Source organism: Peromyscus californicus, unplaced genomic scaffold (genome assembly GCF_007827085.1).
Source record: "Peromyscus californicus insignis strain IS unplaced genomic scaffold, ASM782708v3 Scaffold_21__1_contigs__length_65335640, whole genome shotgun sequence".
NCBI classification, from domain to species: Eukaryota; Metazoa; Chordata; class Mammalia; order Rodentia; family Cricetidae; genus Peromyscus; species Peromyscus californicus.
The window spans coordinates 18,455,900-18,480,457 of NW_026294514.1; the positions used below are offsets into that span (position 1 = coordinate 18,455,900).

A 24,558-nucleotide genomic window follows, 5' to 3' on the forward strand; every position below is an offset into this window, starting at 1 on the left:
CGCGCTACGGGATGCATGTGCAAGGCTAAGGACAAGTTTGTAGGCGTTGGATCTTTTCTGTACCACGTGGGTTCTGGGGATTGGACTTGGGTTCTGGGACTCGGAAGCAAGTGTCTTCACCTGCCTGCCACTCTTCTCTTTGTGTTTGCTTGTTTATTTAGACAGAGTCTGGCAAGAGAGCCCTGGCCGAACTCATCATACTCTCTATGTAGCACAGAATGGCTTTAAATTTGCACACTTCCTGCCTTAGCCTCATAAATGCAGGGATGATAAGTGTGTGCCACCATATCCAGTCACCAAATATTATTTTATTTATTTTTACTGTACTTTATTTTAGTGTGACAGGATCTCTAGCAGCCTGGACTGGTCCTGAATATACTATATATAGAGCCAAGGGTAACCCTGAACTCCTGATCCTCTTACCTCTACAGACCTAAGTCCTGGGATTCAGGGATGTACTATCCCAACATCATCTTAACAGTATCCAAGGGTAGGGAACCTAAAAAAATGAAAATTCAACAAAAAAGAATGGGCTTCTTGGAAGGTTCGCTAGGAAACAATATCTCATTGCCTGCACTCAGGGTCAGTCTGCCACACACACACAGACGCCCAGTAGCTTTCTAGCCCACTTCCCTGTGTGCATCTTTCCTCATACAGCAATGAATTGCACTAGATCTGGCAGAGGGGACATCAGGAGTGGCTTTTCAGTGGAACATTGAAGTCAGAGGTAAGAACCATCTGATATGAAAGCACTATTAATAATAACAACAATAATAATAATACTGTATAGTGAGTGCCTACTATGTACCAGCACCTTGCAAATGCTTCAGTATGCAAACAGGCTCCACGCCACAACTGTGACTGTACGGAGTGGAACAACAGTCTTTGTTGGAAGTCCACGATATGGGAGAAAGTAGAACAGATTTGACTACGTTTGGGTAGACTTTGAACCCCTTTGTGAACGTCAATAATGCAGCTAACGTAAAAGTTTGACTGGGGAGGGAAAAGTGATACTAGCTAGACTATAGTTATAAAGTTTTGTAACAATTTCTGGGAGAGGAAAGACTTACCAGTTATCTCAGAAACTGAAGTAGACATTTTTTTTTAATGTAGCAAAATTGGAGTTTATCAAGAAAAGGTTTTAAAATAGATGTAAGCAGGAAGGGGAGAGGGAAAAAGACTCACTTAAGGAAACTGTACTAAATGCCGAGAGTAGCCTGGCCTTCCCAAGAGAGATGTCCAACTAAATAGTCTGACTGATTTGATCAGTTCTTTCTCTAATTTACTCATTCAAACTCTACAGATCTGGATGGATGGTCTGGTTAGACATCATGATGAGAAGAAATAGGGAAGCAAGGACAAACGAATTAGGAGACGTCTTCCTCACACTTAGTGGACGACTGGTCTTGCTCACTGTCCGGTGCTCTCAAGTGACATTTAATAGCCATCGGCCTGTCTGTCTAGCCACTCAAAACTATACACGTTGCTTTATGTAATGGCCATGAGCAAGCCCGTCCAGAAGAAAGAAGTGAATGGAAAGGAAAAGAGGACGGCTGTCTTCATTCTCATGGCTTTGGGAATAGCCTCTCACAGCCTCTGTCCTAACCCCACTTCTCTCTTGGTGGTCTGGCTATAAGGCATAGTACCCTGGGGCAAAGCACCAGATTGCTGGAGTGGAGGCTGCTAGTCATCCACAAGAGAAGGGGTCTTCTATTTAATTTGCAAATGCATGCCCTATTTGGAATACTTTAACCAAAGCTAAACATTATTCTGGAAAGGGATCTAGTAGGAGTCCCATGTGCATATGTTCGTATCATGTGCAAATATAGGTACAAGAAACATAAACTCTGTGCAAAGCCAAAAGTACTGAAGTAGCAAATAAGAATATTTTGAGGGCTAAAAAAAAAGTCTTTATTCTAATTCAGTCGCTAAATGAATTGAAGACACAGAGTTCTACTGTCTTTCAAACAAAGTCCTGAGATTTTTTTTAGATGTATTTATTTTTATTTCATGAGTATGGGTGTTTGGTCTACATGCATGTATGTACACCGTGTGTATGCAGTGCCCACCAGAAGAGGGCACAGGATCCCCAGGAACTGGGGTCACTGGCAGTTGTAAGCTGCCATGTTGGCTGCTGGGAGTCAAACCCTACGGAATACAAGCACGTGATTTTGACTGCCGAGCCATCTCTCCAGGCCCCCAAAAGAGCTCTGAGCTTTTAAAATTAAGATCTGCCTCGATTATATGAAAATAAGTCTCTATTACTTTCTGGAAAAACAACTATGTAACTGAATGAGAAGTGTTTCACTCCATGGCAGCTGACTTTTCATTATTATTTCTTAAGAGCTCATCTGGAGAGCATGTCCCTTTCACTATCTAGATTTAGTTGTTTCTGAAATGTTTCTTCAGATGCCTAAGGTCATGTCGGTTTCTGTGGATCTAACTGAATCTCTATCATTTTGATTCTTTCCAAAGGTTCTTGCAGGTAGGTTGACTTCCAAAAACATTAACTATGACTAATGTATGAGGCTTGTCATTTCTATTAAAATGAAAAAAAAAAATCAAAAGGTATTTTAGGGACTTATCCATGCCATCAACAATTACTTCAAGTATAAACTGGTTCGTATATGCCAAGGGTGAGAATTTAAATGCTCATAAAATACAATTGTAAAAGAAGGAATTTTATGAGACCAAGCACGTTTCAACTTCATTTTAAGGATGTGAGTTTGGCTTGGTCTTGTGTGTTCTATCAATGATGAGCTGACTCAGTTACAGAAAGAAGAGCAGCCTGTACCAAGTGCAAGGTGAAGGGCAGAAGTCTAGGATGTGCATTTTAATGCCAAGCTCTCCTGCCTGTAGCAGTTACAAAGTTTGTATATTTGACTTTGTATAGAAAAAAAGATTTGAATAATCACGTTTCTAAAAGTGCTTTTTAGTTGTGAAATTTTTCAAACCTGCTCATGCTTACGGATGGTAAGCAGTAAGTAAAGCCTAGAAAAGCTCTGAGACCTGCCTATATAACCTGTGAAAAGCCCCTGGGTAGGACCTTACATTAGCATCCAGGTAGGGAAGGCCTTACTGCTCTGAGCACTCATTCATGGGTTCAAAACCTTGAGTTAGGCTGAGAAGTGATGTTCATTTTTGCTTGACTCAACTGACCGAGGTGGTCAGAGGAGGAAGTGAAATGAGCCAGAGGCAGGAGGTGGAGGAGGGAGACACACGGACCTGGGAAAGGGCTGCCCTGGAAAGGTGCTCAGGGGGTACCTGACCAGTGAGCGTCCTGGGCAGGCAGTAAAAACAAACTGGGGTGGGCTGGCACTCTCGGCCTACCTGCGGCGCAGGTCCTCTGCCACTGCCGCCCGGCAGCTGAACAAGTAGGCTCGGAGCGACTTCAGCTGCTGTCGCAGCCGCACCACGGTGGCCAGCGGCTCTGCATGGAGGTACAGTATGGGGTTCTCCTGCTGGATGTCGATCAGGGGCTCTTCATACACATACTCCAGGAACTCCTTGGCCTGCTTGGACACCTGCAAAACAAGCTCTGGCCATCAGTGCTGGTGAGTCACCCAGCTTTCAGTACCCGCCCGCTCTGCCTGGGAACCATACTGTGGTGACAAAGCTATGTGTATATGTCTGTACATGGCTAAGTGAAGAGGCCCACAGAGGAACTAAACACAGCGCAGCCTCTTTTCACCTTCCAGAAGCTCAGCTAGCAAGTGTGGAAGGCATTCATTAACTCCACAGCTCAACTATGCAAGTAATGATACGAACCCACACCTGTGATGGCACAGAACCACACAGATCCATCAGACCAGTCATGTTCTGTTTTGATTGGTTTTATATATCCTACTGTAGGAACCTAAGACGTGACCACAAGAGGAAACTAGGTGAAAGGTACTCATATGCTTCCTGTCTGCATGTTCAACTTCCTGTGAAGCTGTAATTATTTCAAGCAATGTGGGAAAAGAACTCATAGTCTTTTAAAAACTACATAAATATATGTGCATGCACATATATTTCACAATACTTTAAAAAAGTATCTTTTAAAACAGAAAAACTACACATATTGTGAAATATTAATAGGAATATTAAGACAAATAAATGGGTATTCTCAAGAAAAGGAAAAAAAGGAAGGATGGAGGGAGAAAAATTATGTGGAAAGTGAATTGACTAAATAGAAGAATGGCTGTGAACGTGGGTTGATGCAGTCAACGTATCCATCCAGCTCTTTTTTTTTTTTTGAGTGTTTTTTTTTTTTTAAATGGCATTGTTCTAAGTAGAGGTAAACAGTGCATTGGCAATACAATGCACCAGAGAAAGAGAGAGAAACTTAAATAGCGGAGCACACTATCACATGGGTACCTGGACTCTCTCCATGCCAGTTTTCTGATAGTGGGTGTAAACTGCCTAGTGATACAGAGTTGACTGAGCCTCTACTTATGGAGGTAAACCTCTCCAGAAGTTCCCATTAACCCTCTCCAGAAGTAAGGCTGGGATTGATCACTAAAATAAACACCTCTGTTCATTAAAAAGAAAACTGAAAATCCACTATGCTTTACATTCCACAGCAGAAGCTTGCTAATGAAGAAAGAAAATTCAAGCCCTACCCTCAAGGGGCTATTTAGTACAAAAGATAAAGGACTCCAAACAAAAACCACATGCAGTCTGCCATCACTAGAGCCATGGGGGCTCACAGGTAGCTTAAGGGAGAGGAATCACCTTTCCTGGGGAACTAAGAGCTAGGTAGGCCTGGAGAAGCAAGCAACACTTGGAATTATAGGTGGAAACTCATTTGACAGACAGAATGGACAGGGAAGTAGGAGGGGACAGCAGGCTGACAAAATCACCAAGTCCCCCCGTGTATAATATGGAAGTGTGATTACTAGATGTGAGGCTATTATGCACTAATTAAAAGAATGCTTCTTACACACGAACATCAGGTTCAGCATCACTATCTTCTTCTTAAAGTGGAAAGCTCACTTCTAAGTTTACATTTCTTACAAGACTACAAAAGTACCCAATTTCTTAAAGTGTGTGTGTATGTGTGTGTGTGTGTGTGTGTGTGTGTGTGTGTGTGTGTGTGTGTATGTGTTCATTTACTTCTGAGATATCTGTTGTGCGGTCTGACCCTATGATATCCTGCAGAGAGTGACAAAGTTAAAGGAACTTAATAGACTGAAAATCCAGGTTACAAAACAGCCCCCAGAGTTGGCCAAGACCTTTCGTTGCTTTAGCAATCAGAAACAAGAAGGTACAGAGAGCAGGAGCCTCTGTTCTCTCATCTGTGAGGCAAAGACACGAGCAGACAGCAGACAGCATGGCGGGCCAGGCCTTCGGGGAAGAACAAAGCAGTCATGGCCGGGTCCTCAGGCACCTCCCAGCTCCAGCTCCAGCTCCATGCAGAAAGACAAAATTGAGTCGTTTCTGAATTCCATGTTGTATTCACTGTGTTTAAATATCTGCTGCACTTAAATATCTCCGATGAGGAAAAAAAGCCTCATGGTGTTCAGGGAAGTAAAGTACAATCCACTTGAAACTGTTGCTAAAAAATGATGTATTGTACAATTCAATTAGTCTTCCTGGGTGTACAGAACAGTGTTTATACTGAGTCAGGGCCCCGCTGAATTAGGTTAACAATGCTACCTTTTAGTAGGTGAACAGAAGGACAAAGGGCACTGGCCAGTCTCCCAGGCCTTAAAAGGCTTCTCTCTTCAGGTGCTACTTAAGCCCAAAAGCAAAAAGGAAAAAAAGAAAATGTTTTACAGAGACAGTAAAAGCAGGGGTCTAATAGGAAGGACAGCAGCTACTGATAGCAGCCCTGGTGAACTGAAGTGACAGAAAAGAAAGAGACAGCTGGCCTCAGGAACATCCACGGCACCACCTTCCTCCCACGGAGCCCATCACTGACATGCTTGCCTCAGTGTGTGAACACATCCAGGGCTGCTGCAGCAACCATTTTGACAACAAGGCTGAGCTCAGGGTCCAGGTCTTCAGAGCCCAGGCTCTGTAGTTTTTTAGGAAAATTTGCAATTTGGTATGAAATAAATGCTCATTTTGCAAAACTGAGTTTTATAATTAATCCCATTCTGATACCTTGAGCTCTCAAAGTTTTCCACCCTCTATTGGCAAGATGATTTAACACTCAAGCTCCACTATCATTAAAAAGCATTTTCCAAAAAGAAAACCTTTTAAATGAGTATTAGCCCAAGGAAGAAACCAAACTCGTGTTAACCTAAGGGAAGAAGCCAGTGGTATTCTTGGGTAAAAGTTTCTTTCCTGTTAGTCTAAACATGACATGAATCACATGTTAACACCAGGCGTGTTCCAATAAATAGCTGAGCTATTGTCCTTCAGGCAAAGCAAATGATAAAAACCAAAAATGCCAAAGTGCTACTTTTTATTTTTATTTATTATTATCTTGTAAATGTGTGTATGTGGACTATTGGTGGGCTGGGGCAACATTTTGATGTCATGTTTTGCCTGTGAAGGTCAGAGGACAACTTTGAGGACTGGATTCTCTCCTCTCAAGGCTGGTTCTGGGGACTATACTGTGTGCTAGCCTAGCCTGGCCTAGGGGATGGGAGAGAGGCACCACTCTGCTGGCTTCTGCTGGCTTCACCACTCTTGTAGTGAGAAAACAGAATGCTCTCTGCCACAGGAACTCAAGGTCATAACTGTGCTTGTGTTTCAATGTGTGAGCTGACTCTGTCTTCACAGCCCTGCAGTCTGAATGACTTATGAGGGAAGAAGGCCAGGCAGAAACATGGCCCCTCCTCCTCACAACAAGAAGAGTTAGAGAAGACGGCACAATCAACCTGAAATTAGCTACAGACTAACGATGACCCAATCTGTGACTACACACATGCGTTTACCAATGAGCACATGTGATTTGAACACTAAGTGTCACCACTGCAGATCTGAACACAGCATGTGTTCTGTCACAACGGTAACAACCACCTCTCAATTGAAGAATTATGGGATGTTGCTCAGGTTTGCATAGTCCTGGGAGAGGTTTCTGGAACAGTGTTCTGGCACTGTCACACACAGAACAGCCCTGGGTAAAGAAGTAGTGGGCAAAGGGAATACATGGTCAACCACAGTGCAATTTGTAAATGATGCAGTGGAAGCAAGGGCCCCGTTTTTATTAAAGGAGGAAAAGGCTGAAGAAAACACAGAAGGCCATGATCTTAGCAGGACAAGGAAAGGTAAAGATAATCTAGTCACTTTTTATCAATCTGTGTTCCCAGGATTACTAGTCCCACAAAAAATGATGTTTTCAGGCATTAGGAAAATAAATAGGCTGCATAGCACATAGCACTTTCTCTTCTTGGTGATTCAAAGTGAAACATGTTCTATTCAAACTGAGACACTAGTAAAGAAAACCTGCTCGAGTTGGGTTAGGATGGAGCTCAGTAGTCACGACAAGGAGGAGGAGGAAGAATTAGGAGGAAGTAGAGCAGTAGGAGGAGAAGGAAGAAGAAGGGGAGGAAGAAGAGGAGTAAGGGGAAGAGGACCACTGTGGAATATCCCTTTACACTGGGTGAATATATGTCTCTGTGATTGGTTTAATAAAGAAGCTGACTGGCCAATAGCTGGACAGGATAAGGTTAGGAGGAGGGGCAAACAGAATGCTGGGAAGAAGGGTGGAGTCAGAGAAGTAATGAGCAGACACAAGATGGACATGCAGTACTGAGAAAAGGTATCAAATCACATGGCAAGGAATAGAAAAAAATATGGGTTTATTGAAAATTTAAGAATTAACTAGTAACAAGCCTGAGCGATTGGCTAAGCATTTATAATTAATATTAAGCCTCAGTGTGGTTACTTGGGAGCAGCTTGTGGGACAGAAACTTCCACCTACAAATGGCACTCAAATGTTTGGCACCTACATCTACATAAAACTGGAGAGAGCTTGTGAAGGGGTTCTAGATCACCTGCTTAACTTATCTACTTCTCAAATTCATTTGAGCATAAACAGGACAGTTTTGTTTGGTCCCAGCCCTGTAGAGGCCAGAAGAATGAGAGAAAGGCTGATCTATGCCCCATTCCTCAACTGGAAGCAGAACATCCTTCTCTAACTCACTGTCCCCTCTTACCAAGCTGTAAACTCATTGGCTCTTTCCAATCCTCACCAAGATGGCCTTCCTACAGAGCCCTACTAACAAGTACTGAACTTGTAAGTGTTGTACAGAATCTACTTTGAAAAACAGTGAATAAATCCATTTTCTGTATTTAATCAAGTCCAGAAACCCCAAATGACTCATTTATGGTCATGTCATGGCACAGTGGAGCTAGGACTCAGAACCCTGGACACCTTGCTCTGTGTTCAGTAGTCTGCAATCACAGTTCCTCCAGTTTTTAAGTACTCTGCCATAACTTATTTGCTCACTGCTCTTTAAAAGTGGCGTTCCCTATCCCTCCTCTACCCTTCTTTCCTGTCAGAAGACAGGTATGCTGAAAACAGAGACAGACTATAATGCAATTAGGTGGCATTGGCATGTAGGCTTACATTTGAGCTTAACTCTGAAACAATGATGAACATGAAGAGTATTTCATTTTCAAAGCCATTTTTGTATTTATGTATTTGTTTAATGTCTTGCCCTCTCCACTGAAATAAAAGCATTGAGGAGGGCAGGAATCACAGCCCCTTTGGGCTACACACTCTTACTTCAGACACAGTTTTAACAGTTTGGTTTTATTTCTAAGTTTATAACACATTTAGAGTCAATAATGAATAAAGGGGGAAAGGCAGCTAGAGGCAACGGAGCTTGTCTTGAATGCCTCTCCAGATGGAGAGATAGGCTTGTGTAACATGGAAAACCCCTAGCTAAATGGAATGTGAATATTCAGGCTAGGACACACAAAACATTTTTTAAAAGCACAGCTATGGGGAAATGGTAAGAAAGGTGAGTGTTTTGGTTATGTCTGATCGGTGTGAATAGGGGGCAGGGAGGTACCTTCATTAGAAATGGCTACAGAATTTAAGGATAGGGTTTAACTCCTTCTCAATCATGGAGCCTAGTTGAGTCTGTAGCACAGACACCAGAAATGGATGCAATCTTGCTTTTGGAAGTAATTAGGATTATTAATACTCCAGAGGACAGCCAGGAAATGATTAAGATGGCAATTTCATTCTGTTCTGCAAACCCATTTCTCAATGGGTAGTCAAGCAGTCACGTATTTGCTATTAAGGGCAGTAGGCAGATCTAACAGAATGATGTCTGGATTTAGAAACTGATAGGTCTAAATTGATCCTCACAATTAGGAGCATTAAGTTAATTCCTGGTATCTGAGCAAAGACAGACAGATGCTGGACTAAATGGAATATAGTTCTTCAATGCCAGTGACAGATGATCCAGATAAAATCAGCTGGCTGTGTTCCTGCAGTATAATTGTCCCTGGTCCACTGAGAACGTGGGAAGCAGAGGTCTGACTCCTCATGTGCAGCGTGAATGAAGTGAGTGTACCTAATAACTTCAACGAGCTATCTATTCCCTCAACTCAGGTCTAGCTACTTGAAGGACCACCACGGCCCACGTTACAGAAAGATCCTAGACTTCGGGACCAGCTAGAGTGGTGGTTTCTGCAGTCTTCACAGCTCACGGTCCACAGCCATGCCTGCCTTGGCCATTTGCTGGCATTGCCTCCTTTCTGCTTTTGCTTCACGGACTGCTGTGCATTCTGTTGTCAGGTGTCACCAGCCCCAGCTCTCAGCAGACCACAGGGCTGCGACTACTGCACTCGCGTGGCGTGAGATGACAAAGCTCTGCTCCTAGTACATTAATCTAAAGTGAATTAAACCAGCCTGCCTCCCTAAATCTGTTTTTCTCTCATACACACACAAATAATATATTTATAGTCTCTATTGGGAGTGTCAAGTACAAGATGCACAAGGAGGCCGTGGTAGCCGTCTAGGAAAGGAAGGAATTAGGGGACGAAATAAGGTTCAAGTCAGATTTTAAGATTCGCTGGGCCTAGGTGAGAGCAGGAGAAAGCCAAGAGGTGTGAAACAGACTGCCAGGATATGGATTAGAAGGGGCAGATGTGATTTTAATGAAGAGGCTAGTGCGGATGGATATGGACGAGGGAGCCGGGGAGGTGGACAGGGATTAGAGGTCACAAAGGGAACTGTATCTATTCTGCAGACAATTATGGAAGTCTGGCCCTAACTGAGCACCTACAATGCACCGAACACTGTGCTAGGTGCTTGTGTGACTAGGACATAGTGCTTGTGTTTAAGAAAACAGGATCCTTATGTCATAGGTACTACTACTATCTCTGTTGTAAGATGAAAAAAACCAAGTTAAGGACTGAGTAAGAAATTCATCTGAGCTTCGAAGACAAGAAGCACTATTAGAAGGCTATAACTCATGCTGTGGGACTATGGCCAAGGCCATGAGTGTAGTGCGGCTGAGAGCATGACCTCATGTTACAATTAAGTCTTGGTTCTTGTGCGGCCAGGACACAGGTGGTAGAGGGAATGATCCAGGACGTCGCCTCCGTCTGGCAGTGGAGACCGAGGGACCATTCATATGACTATGAATATTTACATCTGTAACTGCAGGCAGCATGCACTTGGGGAGCGTGTTGAGTCTAAGTGCCCATGGGACAGGCTTCCCTCCCAGCCACTCAGCAGCCACTCCTGCTTACCAACTGTGTGTCATGGGCTGTGCTAAGCCACATCTCCCGAGCTCGCCTTTACAGAGAAAGCACACAACCAGCAATTATTTAGATAAATGTAGTGCTGATGAGAATAATAACTTCCATTCAATAAGTACTTGTCACACCATTTCTGGTGCTTTTCTTTTTAAACTTAAAAAAATTTAATTATGCCAAGCGGTGGTGGCACACACCTTTAATCCTAGCACTTGGGAAGCAGAGGCAGGTGGATCTCAGTGAGTTCGAGGCCAGCCTGGTCTACAAATCAAGTTCCAGGACAGCCAGGGATGTTACACAGAGAAACCCTGTCTCAAAAACAAAAACAATTTAATTATGTGTTTCTGTGTGTATGTAAGAATGTGCACATGTGCGTGTAAGTGCCCAAGGACCCCAGAAAAGAGTGTCATATCCCCTGAAGCCAGAGTTGCAGGCAGTTGTAAGTTGTCTGACTTGGGTGCTGGGAACTGAACTCCGGTCTCTGCAAGAATAGTATATGCTCTTAACCACTGAGTCTATCTAGCCCTCAAATCAGAGGATAGAATCCCTGAGAGCGCTCAAACCACCAACCTTTTTGTGTTTTTCTTTTAATAACCTACTCCATACAACTCTCAACTATAAATGTGTGAGTTACCAAAAGCATAATGCTCATTTGGCATGTACCGTGTGCTGGGCACCCACCATTCTACTTGCTTTACATATTTTAGCCATTCAACCAGTGGTAACTCCTTTGAGGCACTATTATCCTCATCTTATAAACAAGAAAACTAAGACATCAAGAGTCTAAGTAACTCACCCAGGTCACATGTCAGCAAGCAACAAAGCCAAAACTTGAACCCAGGCAGGCTGGGCTCATTTGATACATTAGAAAACTGAGACCCGGGGAAGCTCAAGGAATTTGCCTCCCTCTAACCAAACACACAAGAAGGGGCTGAGGGAGGCTTTGGACAGATGTCCAATTAACACCAACCCCCCAGAGTTGGTAAAAGCACGATGGGGAAAGGAGGAGCTAAGGTTGACAACTTCTGTAAGAGGAGTGTGGTTCCTATGGAAGAACAGGGAAGACTATGTGGCAGGTGAGTGGATGGAATTATTTCCTGATCATCCACTTTTCCCGAGTAGCAGGAGGGAGTTTCCAGAGGAACCCAGATGGAAACTTAACCCTGTAAGATCACAGATATTGAAACCAAAAAATCTGATCTCAATCTCTGGTGCAAATGAAAAGGGCTCCCATGAGCTTCCAATACCTCTCAGGCTCCTTTTCTCTCCTTCCACAGTTCAACCACTGGCCACCTCCCCTGCTGCCTACAGGAGGCCATCCTCACTCTCTCAGCTCCATTATTCCAGCCATTCTCCCTCCTCCTGGGGAGTCCACATCGGCATAAAAACCATGCTGTTACCCTTTCCTGTTAAAACACAAGTCAAGCCTAACTTGACCCCACTTCCCTTTGAGTTACTCCCCACCTGTCTCTTCCCTTTGAGTAAAACTTCTCCTATGCTTGTCCTTCCTTTCTTCCTTCCTAGTCTGGGTTGAGCCCTCTCCAGTCAGACCTCTGCTCCTGCCTCTCCATTCAGACTGCTCTCATTAGGGTCACTAATTACCTCCACATGACTAGAGCCAATGGTCAGTTCTCGGGGCTCGTCTTATTTGACCTATCAGCATCTGTCACAGTTGATCTGGCGCACTTTCTCCACATGGCTTGTCAGGCAGCCTGGGCTCCTTCTACCTCACTGCTCACGCACTCCTGGTCCCCCGACACTCTTGGCTGCCCCTCTTCTCTCACTCTTACGTCGGGATGACCCAACACGTCTCGAGCCTTCCTCTGCCCCTGCTGGCTTGCGCTTTACCAGCTAACAAATGTGCTCTTCGCACTCCTTGGGTGTCTTCCTTGTCTGCTACTTCTTACTGAGCAAAGCTCTCAGCACATTCCAGCATCTCTCATTAGCCCCCATCCCTTAATAAACAGGAGTTCTCACAAAGGTCTGAGGATGACTAAGTGCACTGTTCTTCTGTGGGCTGCTACCCGGAAGTCCTCATGGCTTCTCCTAGGATTCCAGTTCCAGGCACTGAACGTGCTTGAAGACTGGCCTTCACCTGAATCAGTGCTATTTCATCCCAAGAAACACTTTGGGTCACATATGCCTTCTTCAGAGATCACAGACATCCTCATATATAGTCTTGATTTCCTCATTTTCTATTAAAAATCCTGAGAGGCCTCCTACTGTATAGAATTCTCTTAGTACCTATAATTACCAAGGCCTATAGGTAAAAACTTTAGATAGACAGACAGATCAAAAGATATACATATATTTTAAAATTGGGAAATTAGTAAGAATCACAAACAAAAAGCTTTTAAACAGTGAGATGTGTAAGAAGTATTAGATTAAACCTGGAAGCACAATTGGGCATGATGGCATGTGTCTATCAGCCCTTGGAAGCTGGAGACAGGGGTGGGGTGGGTGGGTGGGGGGTGGGGGGTTGTTAGTTTGGGGCCAGGATGAACTACAAAGTGAGACCCTGGGTTTTTTGTTTGTTTTTCAAGTCTGTCTCAACAGGTTTATAGTTATCTCTATAATCCACCGACATATACGAACACCTAAATTGCCACCATCATGTGTTCCCAAGGTTGGTACCTACCTTATATTTTGAAGTGTCCCAGTTGTGAACAACTCTTGCTGGGATGAGAAAGCTGTCGTCCACGTGGCAGCTGCTGCAGTAGTACCACCCACTGTAATTGCACACCTTGGCCTTGCCGTTAGAAAGACCAATAGATCGTTGGCATCCTGTTCAAGGCAAAAGATAGACCATGATTGCTGCTGGACTTTGAACACCCCAGAACAAGTCTACACGGCCCTTAAGTTAAATGAAGTCTGTAGCAGAAGAGAAGCTGCAGAGAACACATGGGCCTATGTGTCCCCTCCTTCCCAGGCTAAGAGTCTAGACCCACTCCCACCCCCGACCCCCGCTCCCTCATCCTAACTAGACCCTTGTCTCTGGTCTCCTCTGATTCTATTTCTTCTGCACATAGCTACCAGAGATCAGTTTCTCCACAACTCTGCCTTTATTGCCCCACTTTCCTTCTCAGAAACTAATTTACACTACATACTTGGCTAGGAGCTTCTACTACAGGTTTGTTTGGCTTCCACAACATCTCTGAGAAAAGAGACCCTATTTTACTACGAAAAAATGAAACCAGGCATGGTGGTCTATGCCTGTAGTCGCAGAACTTGAGGTAAGAATCTTGGGTTCAAGGCCAATCTAGGCTACATGGCAAGTCCCAGAGTTGTAAGCAGTCTGGGCAACGTAGTGAATGCCTGTCTCAGAGCAACAAAACCAAGAGCTATCAACCTAGCTCAGTTCCTGGAGTACTTGCCCAGCAAAAGCAGCTCTGCATTCAACCCCAGCACTGCAAAAAACTGATATGGTGGCACTTGCCTCTGGAGGCATTTCAAAGACAAAGGGAAGAGGATCAGAAATTAAAGGCCATTGTGGCTATATATCAAGTTTGAGGCTAGCCTGGGTGACATAATACCTTGGCCACAAAAAAGAAAATCAAAACTAAACCAAAACAAAAGGAAGAAAAGGCAGAAAGGCAGAGATGGAGAGAGGAAGAAAGGAAGGATTTTGCAATGTTAAATGTGCTATGTGGATGACTCTGCAAATAAAAGGTAGAGATTGCATTTGTCTGTAAGTCTGTCTGGTGATGAAATGATCCCCAACGAGGACATACAGCATTTCCTTGCTTGAAAAAAAAAATCAGTGTAAAGAATCTGGCATTTGACTGGCCCCCACCTCACCTCGGCAGCTCTCCTCCTGTGCCTCTCCTTTGGATATATACCCTATTCATCCCAGCCCAAGAACTGTCCACATCATCCCCAGGTAAACAGAGTGCACTCACTGTGCCCTCAACACAGCAAACATGTCAGTTCCTACACAATGCCGTAAGTGCTTGGGACCTCAGCAAATCTTGCATGCTATTAAGACCACTAGCTGCTGGTAGGTGACTGTTCATGCCCTTTTCCTATCCCAGGAGTTTTTTGATTCTGTGAGCACTGTCCAGGGACTGCCGGGGTACCTGGCAATCATCATGGCCCTGCCCCAAAGAGACCATGTTTCCTCGTTAGGTCGTTAGGGGGAACGACCTTCTACTGATACATACGGAAATCCTGTCAGAAAGATCCTATCCCTGGGAGCCCCAGCATGGTCGATGAACACTGTGCAAATAGCATCACTATTCTGAAATATCTTATTTACAGCTTTCACTGTAGAACTCCTTCCTTCCACGTGGCATTCTTCATGGTCGGGTGCCAGAAATACACAGACTAAAGAGATCTGACAGGAGCTCGTGATGTAAGGACAAAATTGGTTTACTCTTCCAGCGATGATGATGATGATGATGAATAATGTGGCAATCAGTGTTATGATCCATTCCATTAGAAGGAGCTCAAAAAACATTTATTGAATATAAACTGCCTACCTTAACTATGAAAATACTACAAAACCTAACCAAGTTTCCATCACAAATAAAATAGCATTAATAATCATGCCATTTCATGGTACATCCTCTGCAGAGAGAATTAGATCCTCTTGTTTTTAAAAACAAAGGGGACTGAAAGATATCAAAGGCATATGCTAGTGGTATAATTCTAGTAACTAGATCTTCCCAGGGTTCCTAAAATTATTGTTCTTTCTGAACTACAGAGTAGCAACAAAATCACTCTGAGCCTGTTTCTGAGGCTGGTTGAGGAAAGAGAACCAATGTGCAGAAGATAAGGACCACATGAGCTTCTGTTTGACGGATGAGATGCTGTCACAGCCCTGGGTGGGAAATGCTGGGATGCTGTTTGCTGCACTCACAGACTGTGTGACTCATTTGGCATTTAGCACGCGCCTCCTTGAACTGTGGTGCCTTTTTATGATCCTCTCCAGCCAGGCAGACAGTAAACTTCTCTGATATATCTTTTACCCTCAGCACTTAACACAGGGTTTAACATGTAGTAGACAACTAATAAATGTTTGTGTTGAGACACGACAAACTAGGTACCCTCTGACACATGCACACACACACACACACACACACATATACATACAGATAAAAGACTGTCACTTCCCGTAGTTATTCCAAAAGTAATTCTTTGAACCTGGTCGCATGCTTCTTCAAACAGCATGCTTTCATTACTATTCCTGTTAAAATATGCAGCCCATCCTAAAGCCTGCACATTAAACGTGTTTACCTGTGAGCAGAGGACAGACCCAAGTGGGACCTGACACATCCAAGCCCTGAGGATATCTCTGTTTCTGATAATTAGTAGATAGTCAAACTGAATTAACACTGAAATGACAGAACAGTGGCAGAGCATGGTCCATGGAGTCATGGGAGAATTTTGAATGCTGTGAGAAACTCCAAGAAACCAAGACACAAGTCTTGTGACTTCAGTTTCTTCAAAACACAGAATTGTTCTTGGAATGTGCTTTCATGCTCCTCCTAGGTGTAGTGGATAGGAGTGAGTTTACTTCAGACTATTCATTACAATAGTGTTATTTGTTTATATGCCTCTATGGAAAAACCATGTATTTGCCATGTGCTGCTTGTCTACCATGTGTGGCTTGCACTTGTGATTGTATACTTTACTCATGTGACTCTGCTTAACCCTCGGAGTATAAATAGTCTGATGCTCTGAATGAAGTTGGCTATTGCGCGAGGCTCCATTCTCCCAGGTCCCACCGCCTCTAGAGTGGTGGACAGAACAGAATCCAGTCCTTCCTAATAGATTAGCAGGTGACTGTGATCTTGCAGAACTTCAGTCAGGAACATCATTAAGTTCAAATTCCCACCAAAAACTGTGAAAAAAATGAACTAGCTCAATTTGGCTTTTCGATGGTTTGAATTTGGTATATAATAAATACCAGTAGGCATCTCCTGGATACTAATAGGTACTAACGGGCTTCTCCATCTGTAATTTTAATGACTTTACTATATTTGTTCTATAACATATATAAGGCAACATTTAAAATACAAATATGCATAGAAAGCATGTAACCTAAAAATGTTTATTATTTCACTGGGTGGTGGTGGTGCAAGCCTTTAACTCCAGCACTTGGGAGGCAGAGGCCAGTGGATCTCTCTGAGTTCGAGGACAGGCTGGTTTACAGAGTTCCAGAGCAGCCAGGACTACACAGAGAAAGCCTGTTTCAAGAAAAAAAAAAGGTTTATTATTTCAATGGGCACAGAGATCTTAAGTGGGTATTCCACTACATGTGCTACTGAGACAAACTCAGCATGTTCAGAACTTTGCACAGGTTTCTGGGCCTATAAAAAGCGAGGCGGAGGGATGGGAGAACACAGCTCAGGCTCTTCAGGGTTTTAGTGAAGACATGGGCAGCACTGTGTAGACTGCTACCTCTGGTCCTTGAGTGTCTTCACTGCTTTACGTGGAACCATGTTGTCCACTCAGTTCTTAAGTCACTTTGAACCTGTCAGCATGCCTAGGACTACTCTAACATGTGAAGTACAGCAAAGTGCTACTCCAAAGCCAAGCAGCCTGGGTCACTCTTGTCCGGTGCACACTGTGAACCTGACCCAAACAACTCACTAGGCCTGCTTCCTCATATTAAAATAAACTGGATAGCTGAGACTGGTGGATGGTCAAATTCAGTGAGTATCCAAACTTTCTAGCAATGTCTGTGGCAAATGCAGAGCCCTCCCCAAGACGATTCGGATTCTGCAGAATTGGGGTAGCAACCAGAAACCCGTATTTCTCATGTTCATCTTCCCTTATTCCTCACTAGGGACTCTGATGGGTAAAGGCTGGGGCTGGCTCCTGGTTTCTCTGTGACCTACTTCCAAAATCCCTTCAAGCTCTAAATGACAGTGCAGAAGACATATTACTCAGTGAAAATCATAATTTGTTGAATGCCTTCCAAAACTAAGTTTCAGTTCTTAGTCTATTTCTAGACATCAGTTATGGAAAAGTACCCTGGGCTCGGTCTAGAAGTGTTTACTCCCCATACTACAGATGGAACTGGGGATTTGCACACGCTCTGTAAGAGCTCTACCACCAGCTACACCCAGAGCATCCTCATTGCTACTAGGAAGCCTCCTATTCAACTGAGAAAGAATTAAAGCTTTTTAGCCCCTACCCAACGCACTTGCCTTTGAAAGAGCACAGTGTGGTTGGGAGGAAGACAAGAGGCTACTGACCTGATATAGACTCATTGTCTTCCAAACAGCACATATCCTCTGCCTCCAGAAGGAAGCCCTGCTCTGTTGATTGACAGCGAGATTTCCTTTACTGTCATACTGCAGGTCATGGACTGAAAGTGTCTGAAGCAATTTCCCGAGAAGAGGCACAATCTGGGATTTTAATTTATCATTGTGAGGTTTTCAACGGGGGAAAGAAAGTGTGCTTTCTTAAAAATGACTGTTAAGAAACTTTTCTTCAAGAGTGCCAAAAGTGGACTCTGAAAAGCAACATTATGGGAAAAAACAGAGTTGCAAAGCAGACAGACAATAATTAATTGAAATAACTAATTAGGGCTTATTTACATTTATTTTATGTACTTTCAAACAGATTTTCAACAACTTTTCTAAATTCAAGGGCGTCTGTGGAAGGGGACACTCTACATGTTGGATCAAAGCAAATGCATTCTCCTCGGTTCTTTTTGAAACTCTTCTGAGTGGTCAATTCATAAGAACAAAAAACTATCCCACAAGAGAACTCACTGGCCTTTTTTTTTTTTATTGCTTCTCACCCCACTTCACATCTTTAATGAACACATGCTCTGAAGAGCTTAGCTTCCCCTGTGATACACTTTTGGAAACAAATGTCACCATTTAACCAAAACCCTGTTTACTGCATATACAGTTCATCTCCCAAACGGCCTTTCACTAAGACATCCAAAACAATCTAAGGCTTGGAACAGACATTCTGGCATAATTCTCCACAAAGCACGATCTTTCTTCGCACAAAGGCACCTAGCTAGCTTGGCCGGCTGCAGTGTGGTGTTATTAAGGCTAAAGTCTTGAGCAGGAGCCAACAGCCTTCTTCTTTCTTAATAGCTGTCAACTTCTGCAGCCTACCCCAAACCAGGGAACTCGAGGCCCAACAGGGGGGGACAGAACTGAGGCTGATCCATCCCTAGGTGAGTCTATCTCACTGTGGAAGTGCTAGCTACTCCTAGCCACTTCTCATCCTGTAACACGAGCTTTCAGCTACTTCCATGAGGTCTACCAGTATGTTCCTTTGTATTTGGCAGGTAGAGATGCTCTAAAGAATAAAAATAATAAATAAATAAAAATAAATAAGAAAAACGGTGGAAGAAGAGAAGAAAGTGTTTTTCTAAAAACGGGAAGAGAAAACGTCAGATGGTGGTCGTATACACTGTAATCTCAGCACTTGGGAGGTGGAGCTGGATGATCAGGAGTTCAAGGCTAACCTAGGCTATCTTTTAGAAACCCTATCTTCTAAAAACAGGAGGGGAGGTGTGAGACAAGGAGTTTGAGGGAACAAATTTTTCATTTGCTCTATAAAAACAAACAAACAAAAAATACAGCCTAGCTAAGACATCATGGTGTCTGTAATCCCAACACTCTAGTGGCTGAAGCAAGAGGATCATGACTTCAAAGCTAATGTGGGTGTATATAGGAAGACCTAGTCTTTAAAAGGGGGTGGGAAGGGAAAGGAAAAGCAGAAGGGAAATCTGATGAGTTTCATAGCCTCTTTTCCACAGGCAGAGGACAGGATGGAGTGTCCACAGCTAAGCGGAGGAACGGGCTCTCCCAGTCCTTCCTTCCTTCCTTCCTTCCTTCCTTCCTTCCTTCCTTCCTCCCTCCCTCCCTCCCTCCCTCCCTCCCTCCCACCCTCCCTCCCTCCCTCCTTCGTTTCCTTCCTTCCCTCCAGTGTCCTGGCCTGGAGCAGCGGGTTGCCATAAACATGCACTATGTAAAATGCTAATCTTGCTGCTCTAAGGCCTGGACTTTAAATAGGTTTAGACTCTTGAGACTGTATTTTTTCCAAACAAACAAAGAAACAAACAACAACAAAAAGGAGTTAGTGTTGAATATACACTTTTAAAAAGAAACAGCAGTTTGGCATATATTTGGCATAAACGGAATGTTCTGCTTATCCAGCCTGGGATTAGCCCAAATATAGTCAGTGTTTAAGTGAAGGACTGTCTAATATAAGGCACCAGCAATCTTTTCAGTGTAGGGTTGGTATTAAATGAAGTTGAGAAGAAACAAAAATCGGCCCCAGCCTTGGACCCTGAACAGGAGAAAGGGACAGAGTCTAAATGTAACGGTGGCTGTCACTACACCTCAATTAGCATGGTAGAAAGAAAGGAGGCTATGCAATTCTACTTGCAAAATGGAAAGGCTGCAGAGAATAAAGGAATCTGAAAGCACCTACTTAGAAATCACTGACCCAACCCCTTTCCTATCTCAAATATCCAAATTACCTCTGGGTCTTTGGAATAAGACAATAACCCACAAAGCAGAAGGGATCTACTTAATCATCAAACAAATTAAGACATTGAACATTTAGATGACGACTATGGCATAGAACATTAAGTATGTACATTTTGTTTGTTATAAGACAAATAATATTTACAAGCATCTTAAAACTGAGGAACAAGAGGTGAACTCTGTCTTGTGCCACTATAATTACTTTACTAATATGAAGAAATGGTATGGGAGTGGGCAGAGATTTGGCTGAAATTATACACCATTTTAGGCTGCAAAAGCTCAAAATTGTATTCTCCCTAAAGTTTTAAATACTTTGATAATGAATTCTCTTCCCAAGGAATAAAAACTTCACAGCTAGTTGCTCTCAGAAAAACAAACAAACAAACAAAAACCAAACAAACAGGCCATTAAACAAAAATCGCAGTGCCAGGCATGGATATCTCCTTTCAGGTTATCAGTCAAAAGCCCCAGATACCTCCAGAACAACATAGGCTATTGCCAATGCCCTTGGTTGCTCACTATAACTAACTAGATGGTGTGATTCTATAGCTAAAGATACCACACATTTTGGTGGCTGGACATAGAAAAATCAATCTGGAGCAGACTAGGAAGTTTCTTCCTTCTGGTTAGCTTTCACAGTGCCACAAGGTACTATGTAGGCTATGGGGCAGGGGTTGAAGAACATCAATGGTCTTACCCAGTGCCGGATCCTGCATGCTACGATACTGACCTGCAAAGATGCACCCACAGATGTAACAGTGGCGTGACTGTTAGGGCAGCAGTGACTACCCACTTTTTGACTGGATTTCAGGCACTCACCACAGGAAATTCATGCCTGGTACTTAATACCTGGCCCCCAAATCTATGGTTAGGGAGGCCATAGGCCCTACAGGGAAACCTATGACTGTTGTTTTGCTAACTGCTCATGTTGTCAATCTGCCTTCTAAATATTTACACTTCTACCCACAGGCTAGTGTTGCTCTCAACCTTGGTCAGAGAAACTTCTTTTTGCAGTGGACAACTAGTGTGAAGACCCATAAACTGGTCAAAAAGCTAAGAATAAGTGCCACGGGGTGTTCAGCCCTAAATGGAACATCTATATCAACTCTGCACCCGCAAGTCTCAGGAAACAGCACGGAAAAGGGGGCGGAGAGGACGGGGAGCGGAGCTGTGAACTGCGGTGCTCTGGACATGACATGCACTGAATTCATGAACTCACAGCAGCTGGGGTTACATAAATAAGACCTGCACAGCATCAAGTCAGTCAGCATTCCAGGATGGGTCGGGGAGGAGCTGACAAAGCCCCAAACATTGCTGACACGTCTTTTGGCAGCTGATGGTTGCTTGGGAAAAAGAGTCGATTTTCTTCATGGGTCAGGCTCTAGTAGATGGCCATGTACCCATGCACAGGCAGCATTAATGGACTGGACTCAGTGAGTTACAAAAGGAAGAAAGGAAGGGAGGAACCAAGAAAAGGTAGGAGGGGGGCTATGTTGGGATGGAGCCCAGGGAGGGAGAGAAAGGAGAGTGTGGGTGGCTATGATCAAGATACTTTGTATGTATGAAACTGTCAACGAATAGTTGAAAAATATTTTTAAAAGAAAAAATGAGCCAGGCGGTGGTGGCACACACCTTTAATCCCAGCACTCAGGAGGCAGAGGCAAGCAGATCTCTGTGAGTTCAAGATCTACAGAGTGAGTTCCAGGATAGCCAGAGCTATACAGAGTAACTCTGTCTCGAAAAAACAAAAAAGAAAAGAAAAAAATGACCTTTATAGCTGGAAGAGACCCTACACACTTAAATATAATCCTGAAACATACTGGTTATTTCCAAACCTATCCTGAAGTCACTTCTGTTTATTATAAAATAATGGTTTACTGGTGAGTTTCATTTTATGTTTACCTACAAAATTTACAATGCTGAGAGATTATATATGTGAAAATGTCACTACCTGTTGGCCGGAACTTGGCTCATAAAGTTCTGCTGTGCAGTCTAAGGGCTGACACACGTTCAAAAGCATGAATCAGGCTAGGAAGGAAACGGTCCCTACCATGGTTGAGACACTTAGGTTAACTTGAGTTGGCACTTGCAGAATGGACTGCAGCTGTTGCGAGCACAGTTATGTCCTTAAGAAAGTAACAGGAGGGAATGACTCCTCTGGAGGGAAACAGGTGTACTGAACCAAGGAGTTTTCCTCTCACTACAGCGATGTGCAAATGTCGTGCCTGTGAAGTGCTAGCACTGTGCCTTGATGCAGTAAGAGTTCAGTGCCCATTGTACCTAGAGGCAGAACAGTGGCAGATGAGGAGACTGGAACCAGCAGCCAGCAACCGGCAAGACAGAGGCTACCTACAAAGCATCGTTGTGTATGACTTGATTCTACTTGCAGAATTAAGGCAACCAAAGAAACGCAACCCTGCATTTTTTCCTAGTCTGAATAGGATTAAAAACTTCAAGTAAACTGTAAACTATTAGGTAAGGCTTTTGTTTGGTTTGGGTTTTCTAGTTGTGTGGGGGCATTATTTGCACTGACTATTTAAAATCTAAGACATCTTTGATGTGCAATATGTTGGCTGTATTAATAGTACTAAAGGTACTATATTTAAGAAATGAAGGGAATAGCACGTCAGGTGGTTTCTGCTGACTGAAAATATAAGCTTACTAAACGCTACAGGACTTGACCAATCTCACGGAATGTTGTTATGAAGGCTATAAAGCCTGGGCTGGAAAGACGGCTCAGCACTTTGGAGCATTGTTTGCTCTTGCAGGGGACTTGTGTTTGACTCCAGCACCCGTATGATGATTCACAACCATTCATAACTCCAGTTCTAGATCATCTGATGCCGTCTTCTAACCACAACGGGCACCAAGAACACACGTGGCGCACAAAACATACATGCAGAGAAACACTACCTATAGTTTTCAAAAATCTAATTTAAAATTTTTAATTATAAATTTGTGAAAGAAATTAATAAATACTGAGTCGATGCCGATTCATGAGAAGTGTCAGGATTTATTGGTCTTTCAGGTAAATAATGATTGAGAACCTAAAGTCAATATTTAGTCAAAATTTATCTTGAAAGGCAATAAATCTTGATTTTTGCTAAGGCGAATAAGTAAATAATGTGTACCGTTCTAGAGATACTGACTGCTTTTCATCTACTAAATATCTACTTTGAGTTGTAAACAGAATGATCTACAAGAGATTTTCACTTCTAAAAGATATGATTGGAATCGTCATGTTACTTTTAATTTTTCTTACAAGACACTTCAATGGCAGTGTTTATATTAGTGTAAGATGGAAAGTTTCATAATGAACTGTTATAACTTCAGCTCCCTGTGTATTTAAATCAGTCCAAATGTAATTTTTCCATTCTGTTTTCCTCTTAAAGTCAATGACTTGACTTTCTCATTTACTTCTGTTTGTTGGATTCTGAGGGGGGGAAAAGACTTTAGGAAAAGCCATGTCAGCAAAGACTTCAGTCAGACAAAGCAGAGCATGCTTAGGAACCCCTGTATTCCAGATATCTGAGTGACACTGTGAGGTGCCACTGGAAGGTGGCTTGGACAAGAGCTTGGAATAAGAGGCTGTGCTCGGGGCACGGTGATCTAACAGGGCAGAGGAACTGCTAGAATTGTCTTAAGCAGGGTGGCATTCCGAGCTTTGAGAGGATTCACTGCTAAGGAAGAAGTGGAAGCGGGGAGAACCAGTTGAGCCCTGACTTGCCTGGGTCTTGTCTTGGGAACAGAAATAGGAGGGGTTGCAGCCTGATGTGGAAGTACTGTCAAAATGGATCTGTCAAAATGCCCAGGCTGTTCTGAGCCCACAACTTCTGCAGGAGCCCCTAGAGTCAGAAGAACAGGCAGTTGGGAGGGAAAATGATGTTGCTCCGGACAGGCCTCTACAACAAAGCATTACTAGGCCCAAATGATGGACACATCACTGTTAAAAACCTGCACCAGTGCAAAGACAGGAGAGCAAGAATATCAGAGCTCTCTATACTCACCCAGCTTAATCACTTTCTGTGCGTGCCAGCAACGGCTCTAACTTCTACTAGGGAATGGGAAAAGCCTTTCTACAAGCTTTACTTTCTTACCCAAAGAAAATGATTCAAGCTGCTTGGTAAAAGAAATGCCATGGAAAAGAGGTCTTGCCCATGCTGAACTCTGTCTTCTAAACAGCCTGCTTGTAACTTCGGGGCTTTCTCTTTACAAAGAATCCTTTTGGTGAATCACTTGCCCACAAAGAACCCTCACTTGAAGGCTACTGGCCACAGGGGTTAATGCTTCTTTAGCACAGCTTACCTCTTTCCATCGGTTCTGTCTTAACACTGAGCCTGAAGTCCTGTGATCCAGCACAGGAGGTCAGCCTCAGTATGATGTAAAAAGGCAAAGGCTCGGATGGGCTATTTAGAGCTGGGGAAGGATGTGTATTTTAAAT

At 43.4% G+C, this 24,558-nt stretch overlaps 1 protein-coding gene across 2 annotated transcripts in view; it reads right to left on the reverse strand.

Moving 5' to 3' along the window:
- Plekhm3 (pleckstrin homology domain containing M3) overlaps positions 1-24,558 on the reverse strand; it is a 165,030-nt gene that overhangs the window by 90,024 nt on the left and 50,448 nt on the right. For both annotated transcript variants that reach the window (XM_052749688.1, XM_052749689.1), the window contains exons 4-5: positions 13,292-13,437; positions 3,331-3,524 (exon numbers count right to left, since the gene is read on the reverse strand). In XM_052749688.1, coding sequence (XP_052605648.1) covers positions 3,331-3,524; positions 13,292-13,437 — 340 coding nt within the window. The remainder of the gene's footprint in view (positions 1-3,330; positions 3,525-13,291; positions 13,438-24,558) is intronic.